Below are 14,130 nucleotides of genomic sequence, written 5' to 3'. Positions count from 1 at the left end.
TATTCAATGTTTAAAAGAAAGTGTTAAAATAGTATTCTCCGTGTTCCCCAGAGCATGATTTATTATAATCACATGTTTTACATTGTACCAAGATTATATTTCATGACTGTAATGCTCTGTAGTAATACAATAACCCACAATGTAGTAATGTCTAAATCTGTCCCTTCTAGTAACTCCTGCGTACACTTGGGCTTATATAAAAGTACATTATACAGTGGAAGCTGCTTTGTGTCCATCTTTATATCAAATAGTATGTAAAGGATGTTTAAATTCTCTAAAGATACGTACTTATTAGTTCTCCTCTGAACTTTGGACCTAACCTTTATAAATACTGATTTTAGCCAGTGATACAATTCATAGACCAGCAGAACAAAACGTAGAATACTATTCACTCTGCTTTTTTGTTAATGTATTGTTCATCTATAGGTATCCCCAACTTTAGAAGATTTACTATCCTCTAATCCTTGTGCTGGTTTAACACAATTTGTTGATAACACCTAGGTTCTTACCTGTCCCCATGTAGATGTAGTCCACTCAACACACAGCTGCCTACTACAGCTTTGACCGTCAATTGGTCGCTTAGAAGAGACAGTGCAGGCATCATTTAATACAGCGACAGGGAGTCCCATACTTGACAGTTTTTGGCAAGTGACACGACGGGTCTGAAAACCTCCACCACAGCTCTGTGAGCAAGATGACCAGGAAGTGACCATCCACCTAAAGAGTATAAAAATGAACATGAAGCATACAATTCAGACTGACTACTGTTTAACACATTTATTTGTAATAGAACATAGGTCTTAAGAACATTCACAATGACCAAATTCATGGCAAGAATAAAATTGATGGTGGGTATGTAAGCTTTAATAAACATTACTGGTGTACCGTACATCCCTAGGCTTGCAATTGTCATTTAATTCTTTGTGGCTAGATTGCATTTGAGAAGAAAATGTATCTGATGGTCTTTCACATGGAGAAAGTGGGAAAGTACATTTTACAATAGGGGCTTATACTGAACACACAGAGAACAGAAATGCGTTGTTTCAAGTGGAAAGAAGAGAACTTTAGACCACTGGACCATTTTACAGTCAGCTAGCCAAAGCTGGAGACAAGACAAGAAAGGCACATCGTGATGGATCAACACATCCAAGTCAGATCCCACAGACAACTTATATTATGCAGAAAAGCCGTGAAGTCACTAAATTCACCCCTTTCCATTCCTATAGCACTCACATATATTTTGTGTGGAGCTGTCCATGATGTTGCCAATATAAAGCACATGCTCTTGCAGCCAACACCAAAGTGTTTACAACTGAAATGAATATCAGATACAGTACACATTTTATGTAAGTATTTGTGATCTATATTTTTCCTACAATGCTGGCAAAAGAACCCATTCCCTGGGAAATGTGTTATCATGTCAGAGTTATGGTTGAATGGAAGTTCAGCATTAATTGGGTGAGTCGTGCAAGACCACTGAGTATAAGGTTTTAAAGATCAGTATAAAATATTTGGCTTCACAGTTTGGCAAATTAATTTGTTCAGTAAATATATCACAAGCAGGAGGTTTTAATAGAGCACAGCTGAAAAAACAAGAATAACTAACTGCTATAGTACAGTAGGTTTTCAATGACAGGGCAGGATAGTAATTATGGTCACCGTCCAAAAGGGCAGAAGCACCTGGTGCCACATTTGTGTTTTAATAACCCTAGCACCTTTCTTGGATACATGCTTATAAACTAGGAGCAGTGATGCAAGTGCTAAAGCATTAAGGGGGCACCTTCTTATTGTATATGCAATTGTGCTCCGTGTCTTGCACACTTTCTACTTGTTTTTACAGTCTGCATACTGCCACCTTTCCTTGAAAACAAGCACTTTATTATGTATAATAAATAAATAGCTTGGTTTCATTAAAATAATGTGCTTACAAGTTTATAATAGTGGTGTAGTTGGGCTTACTGTTATTTTTCTAAAATGGCTGCATTAAATGGTACCATGTCCAACATACATAAGGTAATAGCGTAAAACACAAAATGTCTCTAACAACTGTCCACCCTATTCTATAGCAGTGGTTTTCAATGAACGTCAATGTTAAATGGAAATATTTGAATTGATTCCTATAACCCATACATTTTTAACCGAGCATGTAACAGAATTAAGAAAGCCATGGGTGCTGATTTAGGATTCTCTTTTTAATGGATGCAGGAAAGAGTTGTTACAAATTATTAATACCTCCTTGTAATTGCACTAGGGATTAAAGATTTGGAGAATGATTTTTAACTGCTTAAATCATTCACTTTGCAGGAATTCAGACACCTAAATGAACTAGGGCACTTATTCCAATCATTATCTCTTTATGCACACCTAGGTAGGACAGTAGCAAATAGCTGGGGACACTGGGACAATTGCTAGCACCGAATTAGGCATGCCTGATGCGTTGGATTCAAATTCTATTGTTCTTGGCTGTTATTTATTTTAACACCATCCCATGTTTGTATGTACTATGGAGAGCAATATTTTGTAGTAATAAAATAGTGGCAGGGAAGCAGAGCAACTTATCGTTTTTTTTATATGCGCTGCTCTCTCATCAAACACAAAATGAGAGAGATTACTGGCATGAAATAGACCTCCTAGCTTTTAATGCAGATTTGTGGTTTACACCGGTCATTTTCAAAGCCCAAAGAGCTCTGAAATCAACATCTGTGTAATTGTGTTGCACACATTCCAGGAATTACAAAGCAGGAGGCTTTTTATACTGAAGGCAAGGAATACAAATGCATAAATTATTTCTGCTGAAATATTTCTGTCAGCACATGAAAGGCACCAACATTAATAAGAAAAAGCTGGGCTCTGAATATATATATATATATATATATATATATATATATATATATATATATATATATATATATATATATATATACATACACTATATGTAAAACACAGTTAGGGGCAGATGTAAGAAGGGTTGAATATCGAGGGTTAATTAACCCTCGATATTCGACCAGGAACTAAAATCGTTCGACTTCGAATATCGAAGTCGAACGATTTAGCGCAAATCCTGCGATCGAACGATCGAAGGATTATTCGTTCGATCGAACGATTAAATCCTTCGAATCGAACGATTCGAAGGATTTTAATACAACGATCGAAGGAATATCCTTCGATCAAAAAATCACAGGCAAGCCTATGGGGACCTTCCCCATAGGCTAACATTGACTTCGGTAGCTTTTAGCTGCCGAAGTAGGGGGTCGAAGTTTTTCTTAAAGAGACAGTACTTCGACTATCGAATGGTCGAATAGTCGAACGATTTTTAGTTCGAATCGTTCGATTCGAAGTCGAAGTAGTAGTCGAAGGTCGAAGTAGCCCATTCGATGGTCGAAGTAGCCCAAAAAACACTTCGAAATTCGAAGTTTTTTTAATTCGAATCCTTCACTCGAGCTTTGTAAATCTGCCCCTTAGTGTGTGAGAGAGAGAGAGAGAGAGAGAGAGAGAGAGAGAGAGAGAGAGAGAGAGAGAGGCATGCAGTATGGACACTATATGCCATTTAGTCTGAGACCAATTTAAAACATGCCATGACTACTCTCATATGTGTTTTTACTTGGGAAGTGTGGAAGAAAACTATTATAAATATTATCAACTATGAACAATACATCTGTCATAGAATGCCATTGGAGCATGGGTGTTATACTCAGCAAAATAATGTAAATGCTTTAATTTGGAACTTAAGTGAAAACAACAATTACATTTAAACTTCATCTCACAGGAATAAAAAAAAACATTCTATGCATAATTTTTATGTAGGAAGGGTGCAGGCAACTAACCTAAACTGTTTGGATAAGGAATTCATGATCAGCAAACAGAACCGCTGTGCCACATGGAGAGTCAATGTAAATAAATGGGAACTTAGAGCCGTGTAGTGTAACATTGGTATTGTGTAGCATGAGTTGAGGGCTGTGCCATATTACATGGATTCTGCAGAGGAGGGGGATGTGCAATATTCCACAGCTATATGACACCATCCTACAAACCTTGCTGGACAGTCTCTTCTGTTGCAGGCAGTTGGCTTCATGGCTGGTCTTGGCTTTTCATAGCAATAAGACATGTTGACTTCTTCCTTGTCCAATACACACCTCAGCTGCGGATGTTGGATTCCACGGTTACCACATGATGCTGAACACGATGTAAAACCAACAGTAGACCACTGGTATTCATGTGATGCTGTACAAAGCAATGCAACACTTATCATTAATATCTCACTGCAACCCTATTTACTATTTGTATAGTGTTACTCTAGTTACACTATTGCATACCAAAACTAATTTCGATGGGTTGTTCAATGGAGATTCTGCCTTATCATGTATCCCAAGGCAAATTATGTTGAACCCACCGGAACTTCCCAATTTTAGGCAGTCCTTGCCTCTTTTTGTGTGTATGAACAAGGGCAATTTAGAGGTATTCTCTATGCTTAAAGTTTGATTTTACCTTGAATGGAGAGAAACGATCTTTGAATTACTGATTCAGATGGATTCTTAATAATACATGTGTATTCGCCTTGGTGTTCCTTGGTTATGTTTGTCAGTCGAAGCACCTGACCACTTTCTAAAATTTCATGCCTCAGCTTTGCAGTAGTGCCCAGAGGTTGTCTCTCATGGATCCAGGTAATGTTGGGGATGATGGGGCCTTTCAGTGGACATCCTGTAGAGATAAAAGGAGTCAAATCTCATGAGGATTCAGTTACAGTTGTGATGTTTACCATCGCCAACATAATTGTTTGGAAAATTATATTCATTCTTTAAAATTATAAGCATGATAGATAAAGTTTTTAATCACAGATTGGACGGATCATTTGGATTGGGTTGACCAGACTTTTAGCAATATGGGGTCTACAATTAGTTACCTTATCACATAACTAAAACTTTATTTAAAGTACCACAGAAAATATATCCAACATACAACAAAGAAGGCACACATGCTGAAAAGCTAAGGATACAAATTTGCCCACCCACAACTTACCAGATCCTGCATATTTTGGTTCAGGCTTAGTTCTGCATCTCCCACTGGATACAAAAGTTTACAGGGCACAACGCAAAACCTGTACTGAATAACTGCCATATGCATGTAGTAAAATAGATTTCCTCCTGCTCCGCTTAGATTGTGCATTTGCAAGACAGGGGGATGGCCCAGGGAATGCCCAAGTGAACAACCCCTGTGTGCAAAGCTTCAATGCTGCATACAAACCGAGATGCAACCATTTGTGTTCCATTGTAAGGAAGTAACACAGAATGAAAGGTGCAAAAAAAGTGTCTTACAAAATGTATTGATCTTCATTGTAAATGTATCTATCGAAATTGCCTTCAGTTGTGAGGACTCTATGAGTTCACATTATATAAATATCATAGTATTGTGTTTGCAGGGGTGTTTTGCAATGAGAAAGTTATCCTGCTTCTCCAAACTCCTGTGTTCACCATCCTGTACCTTGATAGTGCTTTTTCTTTTTCCTTAAAAGAGTTGACATTTCTGTTAATATATGGCCAGTTTACCTGTTGCTTGAAGCATGTGTCTAATTGCTGTTCAAAATGCCAGAAATAAATATGAATAGGTATATGGAGCTCTTGATTTTTGCTACTTTTAATCTGCTGTACAACCAGGCTTATAAAAAATACTTGACAGTCTTACTTTAATATATTACTGATTTTTGACCTTGTATTTTTCTGAACCTCCACTTAGTATTTAGACTTACAAAATCGAAAGCGCTCATCTTGTTTATATCAGATTCCCATGCTATGGGGCGTCAACGAAATCATAAATTGGTGGGGGACACAAATAATTTGGGTGTGTTGCCTGACTAATATGAATTCTGGCAACTGATAATACCAATTTAATATCAGCTAAAGCTCATAGCGCTATCTCACTTTCTCTGGGGCTCTCAGTTGATGCTATGCCAGGGTGTAACTGGCAGATGTAAGCACTTTTATGTAACTTATTTATATAAATGAGAGCTTAAATGGAGAAGAAACATATGAAATCTATCATTATCACAAATATCTAGCTAAAGATATCTTATTTAGTAGATGGAATGCCATCGCAGGTCATGAACATGGACAATTACTTTTTTAAAGGCAAAATACATTGCTATAGAATGCTAAATTGATACAATGCACACAAAGTATATTTCCTAGCGTTATTGCTCTTGCTCTACAGTTACATTTCTGTCTATCTGTAAAGCTATTTGTTTATATGCTAGAAGATATAGCATCTATCTATATATCATATATCTATCTATCTACATCTGTGTCTATTCATGTGTGTCTATATGTCTATATAAGCAGACAGTACCGTTTTGTAGAGACAAAGCTTGTAGGAATGTGTCACAAAGATGTTAAATCTGAATGTAGAATCCCTGCTATGAAGATATTATTTATGCAGAAAGAAGAGGCACACCATATGTTTCTTAGCAAAACATGCAGTACACATTGTGCAAGATAATCCACTTGACCTGTAATCTCACTTCTCTCTGGGATACACTTGTCAGCATTCTGATGAATCGCACACATACACATTTTTTCATTTACAATATTGTGTGTTGAACATAAAACAGTCACAGAGAGATACGGGTAGTAGATATACAGATATAATGCTGTTTGTTTGGTTAGCAGCAGTTCATAATACATACAAAGCAAGCTACATTCCTAGGTCTAATAATAATAATCAAAAAAGTTATCCATTAAGATTGGCACCTGATAGAGGTGTTTTACAGGTTAATATGAAGTACTAGGTAAAAAATTATCATGTTACTGATCAATTGAACTGAATTGAGTTTGTTAATGGAATTGTTTAATTGATCAAGAGTTTGTTAAAGGAATTGTTCAGTATAAAAGCAATATATAGAATGTGCAAAATAAAAAATGTTTCTAATATTGTTAGTTAGGCAAAAATTTAATGTATAAAGGCTGGAGTGACTGGGTGTGTAACATAACAGAAAACTACTTCCTGCTTTGCAGGATTACCAGGCAGTAATCAATCAGTCAAAAATCCAAAGATATATTCCAAATCATTCTCTCAAAGTTAAAAAATCACTCTTTATTCAGCATAAATATTAAAAAGTAGGCATACAGACTAATTGATACTCCGCCTTACGCGTTTCGCACCCACAAGCACTTATTCATAGGCATTACAGTGCCTAGTAATCAATCAGTGACTTGAGGGGAGGCCATAGTTTGTTTTTGAATCTGAACAGAATGCTGAGGATCAATTGCAAACTTACTGAACATTTATGTCCCATGTGACCCCCTTTACAGTCACTGACTAACTCAGAGTTAGAGAGCTGATAAGCAGGAAGTTGGTTCCGTACAGACATCCAGTCTGTAATATGAAGAGGAGAGGACCTACATAGAAAGATGAGTAATAAAAAGTAGCAATAACAATAAATGTGTAGCCTTACAGGACATTTGTTTTTAGATGGGTTCATTTGAATGCTGGAAAGAATCTGAAAAAGGGCAAATAATTGAAAAACTACACAAAATGAATAATGAAGACTAATTGAAAAGTTGCTTAGAATTGGCTGTTCCATGACATACTAAAAGTTAACTTAAAGGTGAACCACCTCTTTAGGCATGTAAGGGGCTGTTTTGATTCTTTGGAAAAAAAAATATTCAGCTGCCCAATGGAAATGCTGTAGACCTGTCTGTTGATTAAATAAAAGGTCTCCTATTTCTAACAGATGTAAGTTGCCCCTGATCAGTTGCCTGTATGTGATCCACCTGACACTAGGGGCAGATCTATGAAAATTCAAGATACTCAGATGGAGAATTCATAAAGAGAAAATGCAAAAATGCAAACATTTACATGAAGAAAAATGGTAAAAGTAAAAGATGAGGAGAATTTATCAAAGTTACTAAAACATTCAAGTTTTTCAAGAAAATTGTAAGGTGATGTGACGTTAAAAGGAAAAATGCTTTCTCAACTAGTCCTTATTACACCTTTAATCCCCAAGGTCCTTTTAAGGATAACAATAATAAATTAAATAATTTAAAAGGTGCAAATAAAAACCAAGTTGATATGAAAATATAGTAATTTTATTAATACTAAAAAAATGTTTTACCCTTGTTACTAGGTTAATTCCTTTTAACCTGGCTGGCCAGGAACCAAAAATTCATAAAATTTATATAAAATTTTAGGTTGGTGGTCACTTATTTGTAAATCACAATTATAAATAATTCCTCAAATATTTCCCTCTGGGTTAAATAGCAGCTGGGTATTCCCCCCCAATCTCCAAGCGGAGTCTATGCAAGGCAAATTTTAGGTGTGTGGATTATAGTTCTCCACAATGTTGAATATCCTTGACATCATTAAATTAATATGAGAGGTACTTCTCCTAGAGCAGATCCCAGGATATTGATGTATGCAGGGGATATGTACAATTGTTTTTATTTGCACCTTTTAAATGATTTAATTCAAGTTTTTCCGCCTCATTGAAACTTATAAGGTGGTGAAGAGTGATGTGCATGTGGTGATGAGTGAATTGTCTGTATGGATGAGTGTAATGTACTATATGTATGTAAGTTTTATGTGTGTTTAACAATACTTAAAAAATTGGTAAGTTAACTGTAATTTGGTAAAAGGACAAGAAAAATACAAGTGTAGTACAAACAACACCACTAGAGGGAGATGGAGAAAGAGGAAGTCACGCCCAGGGCAGGGTCATTCTTCTGAGCAGGCGCAGATAGATAGAGGTCTCCTCAAGTACAGGCACTAGGTGCTTTAGCCAGATAGGGCTAGTGAGAATGGGTAGTGAGAACCCCAACGAGGAGTAAGTGGCTTAGGATTGTGGCTTTCCCACAGTTAGGGCAAAAGTGGAAAAATAGGACAGTGTGTACAACCCAAACCAGAAGGTCAGAAGAGCACTGACGTGAAGTTAGACTGGCTGAAGGAGGGAGGTGGCACAAGGAAAAGTCCTGTTGGGGCGAGGTGGAGAAGCATACACCAAACCGCTTGACCAGCAGGTGCTGCATTGGTCCTGGACCAAGACCAAAGTTGTGTGACTTTAAAAAGGGATAGTGAAATTGTTCAAATAAAAATTGTGTGGTTCTGCAATTCCTTGTGTGCATGTTGTGCCTTGAAGAAATGGAGAAAGGCCTTACAAACTGGATGAAACAATGGGATTTTCCTTTGCATTTGAATTTGTTTTTTTGCATCAAAACATAATCACTGTTATTTTGAGTTTTTCTTAAATATGCTAGTGGTCGTGGATAAAAAAAAAACGGCAGCGATAGAAAAGAGTTACGCTCGTTTTGATCTCTATTTTTTCCCTTAAACTCAAAAATTGATAAATATGTTTCCCTTTGCATTTCATATGGGATATACAATATACATAAAAATTACATTATCTATAAACTGTTATGTATTCGATAAATAGCTTATGCTGTGCACTGATTCTGTTGTTTTAGATCTTGTTCCATTGCTTCAAGTGGAAGAGAATTAGCTGCACAATATTGCACATGCACAATTAGATACAGTATGCAATTCCCTTAACTCCATATCTATTTGCATGAATATGTGACAAGAAGCCAGGGTGTAATTACAGAAGAAGCAGAGCCTGCAGTTGGGGGCTCAGGAATGAATAGGGGTCAGTGAAGCCCTAATCAATAAGAAATATTGGTAGATTAGGCAAAATTACCAATATTTTGGGGTCCTAAATTGAATTTCCTGTGGGGCTTAGTAACATCTAGTTACACCACTGGCTAGAAGCTGCCATATTGCTTTTCTCACCTAACTTTAAAATAAGCATCATAGCCAAATTACCATTAGGGGTTCATAAGAAGAAAATACTGGCATTGCTGGTCTGTGGATGTTGCATGCAAGCACAGATGGAAGCAAGTTTCAGAACAGATTTTCTGTCCTCACAAACCAATTACTTTGACCCACAGGAGAAATGCAGAATTCCCAGCCATAACATTTTCAGCATTACAGAATTCCTTTATAATGGGAAATAATTATTTTTCTCCTTTATAGTCTCTGGAAAAAGCTATAGATTATGAAGAAACCTTAATGGATGACAACAGGAGTAGTATAGGACAAGGCAGCAGAGTTAGAATAGTAAAGCTCTTATACTGATTATAATAGCAGCTGATAAAAGAAATTTGACATTATTAACTAGTTTTACAAAAAAAGTGCTTTCCTATTATAATTCTTGTTTCCATATTTGATGCCTTTCCTACAACATGAACTCTAGTATATACCCTCATGGCTACAATACAATATTAATTAAAAAGCAATATAAATATTATACGCAAAATATAAAAACAGATGGAAAAGTGCAGCAGGTACTTCCATGCTCATGGAGAGTAGACAAAATAAACCAAAGTAGCTATTAAACGAGATCTTTTTACTAAATTTATTAGCATCACCAGTTCAAATTTAATCATGGTTAAATATTAAAATTGGTTAGAATATAGCATGTAGCCAATAAGAGATATCACAAACTTTCTACATAAGGCATTCATTAATATTTCAATATGATGACATGAGTATGATTATTATGTCTTTTAAATAATGATGTTTTCCATTTGTGCTTAAATAACAAAGTACATTTTTCTCCTTAACAGTCATTGTCTCATTATAAATTATTGTTCCAGAACTCAGGATTATTTTATTCCGTTATTAATAATCGTTAACTATTCCGTCACTATATGAAACAATACCCCATTCACTTTCCCTACTTTTCTGAGAAAGAGAATGCTTAACTTAAAGTGGGTCAGAAACAAAGTGTCAAAATGCTACATGTTTTTTACCGTGTACCTGGGTAGTAAATAGACAAGTGGTGTGCCACCTTATGGATATATATATTGTGGGATATATATATATATATATATATATATATATATATATATATATATATATATATTTTTTTTAATCTATTACAACATTGTTGTGATTTCCAAAATAAACACTTTCAAGCATATTGACATTATATAAACAATCTCACAACTTAATTGGACATATTATTATATAACTTAAGAAAACCACATAAGTTCTAAACTCCTAGTTAATTACTGCAAGAAAAGATGTTGATAATGATGTCACTGGAATGTGTTTTAATTAATTCCTTAGAATCCTTCACATTTGCATGTGCTGTTTTCACTACCGAGTGTATGCACCGACAGCGCTTCTCAGTATCAATATTTTACAGCATATGTAAAGCTGAAGATACTATGACTATGGGCAGCAAATGCACCTTAGACAGTGAAAAAAGTTCCAATGATTCATTATAAGGTTTTGTATTACTCAGCTCTTAACATGGAATTAAAGAAACCAAGTTGGTTTAACCTGTTACTTTTCATTTTAATTCTCACACGTTATTCAAAATGTGTATTTCACCCATCTAATGCTGCAGTAAAAATGATAGTGTACATTGTAATTGCCAACTTTTCAGCAATGTAGTCACTTTGACTAAATGTTGCAGTGAAATATGTAGAACAGCGTTTTTTTTACTTTGCACAAACCACCCGGTTTATGTGTGGTTTCTCTGTGGCCCAATTAATATGGTAAAAGGAAACAACATTTCTGTTGAAAAAAGAAGGAGCTAGAAGGAATAAACCTCAAGAGAATAATTAAGTATAATTTTTTGCCATTTTGAGTGGCAAAAATGAAACCACTTCTGGTTCACAGATGTTGCTCAGACCACAAGAGAATGTATTATTCAAGAACAAACAAGGCCGATATAATGATAGCATTGATACTAATTGCCCCTAGAGAGCCTATGTAAAAATGTGATATTTTAATTTCCAGCATGTTGGGATAACACAGGTGTTGGTAGGCACCATATACTACAGTTCAGGGCAGTGATGTTCCTTAGGCAGGATAAAGATCTACAGTAAATAACTAGGACAATCTTGCTCCCCTTACAATTCTCCTTTTGTTACAAGAAACTAGCCTGCAAAATGTGCATGGGACAAGCATTGTTAATTCTGACTTTAATCTCTATAAATCTCCATATGGAAACTGACTGGAATTTATAGACAAACAGTAATTTTTTAAGAACAAGAACACACATTAATATTGTTTTGGATTGCTAACACTTTTAGTGCTTAGTGTAGTGCAGCTAAACTCCAGGTTAAACAACATAACAACCCATAACTGTCAAATATAACATTTCCTTTCTATGCACACATTTATGGGAGGCCCTTGCAGAACTGGAGAATGCAAACCAAAAAGTTATCAATCACTAGAAGGACCACTGTCTTAGCCACTTAAGTCAATAAATAAACCTATGTAAACATACATGCAAGAAACAACTATGAACTCTACTAATACTGTATATAACATGAAAATATATGGTTTCATTTAGAAACAAAATGTACTGTATGCTCCTTCACAAATTATCACGAGGACTGTAAAACACATAGTAAGGTTAAAACATTTTAAAAATAGATTTTATTGTTTTAAGGCCCTAATTCAAGACAAATAGTCTACACTTAGTCAAGCACTGGATGTTTTTAGAAATATATATGTTGCTTTTGTTTTTAACATGTTGCACATTTCCTAATTTTCACATCAGTTATCGCAGGTGCAAAGAGGCTAGGACTGTTGGTCTAGCATAGCAGGAACTAAATGAAGCCTTCCCTTCCTCCAAACAACTTTGCAAATTGTGTATGCAGGTTCCAACTTCATTTAATTCGCCACTCTCCATTGATTTGTATGGGATTTTTTTAAAAGAGTATTTATAAATGGGTGAAAGTGAACATTGAAAATATGAGAACATTGGTGTATCTGTTATTTAGAAACAGTAACAAGAATGCCTAGGGCAACACGTACATCTTTACTTCAGATCTGACTCTAACAGACCAGACGACCCAAATTTCACCATAGCTGAGATTCAGATTACTCCCTCTCCCCTTAGTTTTGCAAACTAGAAATCACATCTATTCAAATGTATTGAAAACAAAACTGTGATTTCCCTGGAACAATATAGTGCCAGTAAGGGCTTCCAATTAGTTTAAAGAAGAACTAAACCTGCCCAATAAGAAAGGCCCCTATCTACTACCCTAGGTAGTCCCCTATCCTTGCCTCCCCCTGCATAGTTCTTTACCCTTGAAATTGCCCCTAACAGCTTGCTCTAGTATAGATGCAGAGTAAGCACAACTAAGCTCATGGGTGTCACCTTCCAGATTTTCTGTCCTCTTCTGTAAGTGAGCGACGTATTGGTGCACACACAATTTGAGTAGTCTTCCGGTTCGTAGCAACTGCACATGTGCCAAAAGTGCTGGAAATTGCAGAAGGGAAGGAAGAGGACTTGAAGAAGACTGGAGATCCAGAGGATTGCACCCATGAGTTCCTCTGTGCTTACTCTGCACGATAAGTAAGCAAAATCTTAGGGGCACTTTCAGGGGGTAACAAACTATGCAGGGGGGAAGCAGGGAGGGGGGACTACCTAGTGTAGTAGGTAGGAGCTTTTTTTTATTAGGGGGGGTTATTTCTCCTTAAAGACTGAGCTACAACTAACAGTAATATTAGCCAACAGTGATGGCATTGTACTGTATCTATGCTGAAACTCTGCTTTCTTTATGCAAGTCAGATGTTGGCAAAAGAACCTTGCCTAAGGCTGCATGACACTGCTGGTTGCAACTTTCCAGAATGACTGCCAAAAGTAAGAGGTTAACAAGTCATTCTTTAAATCTCTCTCTGGCAGTTAGCTTTAACCTATAGCAGTCAATAATAATCTTTGATATCATTGGCAGTTATAAAAATAAAAAGCATTGTCTGTTGCCATCGATTGCATTTGCACCTATATCAGAAAAGAGTTGTGAAAAGAGAACTAGAGAATGTGTTAAACTAAAGCAAACTTCTACAAACTCGAACATTTTATGCAAACTACTCAGTGATATATAATCTTGTGTGATACATTTTAATAATGGGATTCCTCATTCTGTCCTTACTCTGCATGGACTAAGTTAATATAAAGGCTTTGAAATAAACAGACAAGCAAGTATCTTATAGCTAGATGGCCTTATGTTCAAAAAAATGCTTTTTGCTTAAATAGAATAGCTAATGTCACTGACTGGTTATTAAAATTGACGAGTGGCTAATACTGTAAATCCCCATAAAGACATTTGCTTGCCTCTTTCTAGC

At 36.0% G+C, this 14,130-nt stretch overlaps 1 protein-coding gene across 1 annotated transcript in view; it reads right to left on the bottom strand.

Annotated features, from left to right (window-relative positions):
• adamtsl1.S (ADAMTS like 1 S homeolog) overlaps window positions 1-14,130 on the bottom strand; it is a 161,466-nt gene that overhangs the window by 7,097 nt on the left and 140,239 nt on the right. Inside the window, exons 24-26 of the mRNA XM_041580075.1 lie at window positions 4,486-4,698; window positions 4,032-4,221; window positions 510-717 (exon numbers count right to left, since the gene is read on the bottom strand). Coding sequence (XP_041436009.1) covers window positions 510-717; window positions 4,032-4,221; window positions 4,486-4,698 — 611 coding nt within the window. The remainder of the gene's footprint in view (window positions 1-509; window positions 718-4,031; window positions 4,222-4,485; window positions 4,699-14,130) is intronic.

This window comes from Xenopus laevis, chromosome 1S, assembly GCF_017654675.1.
Source record: "Xenopus laevis strain J_2021 chromosome 1S, Xenopus_laevis_v10.1, whole genome shotgun sequence".
Lineage (NCBI taxonomy): Eukaryota > Metazoa > Chordata > Amphibia > Anura > Pipidae > Xenopus > Xenopus laevis.
Note: the sequence above shows the minus strand (reverse complement) of the source record. Positions and strands in the feature narration are given on the sequence as shown.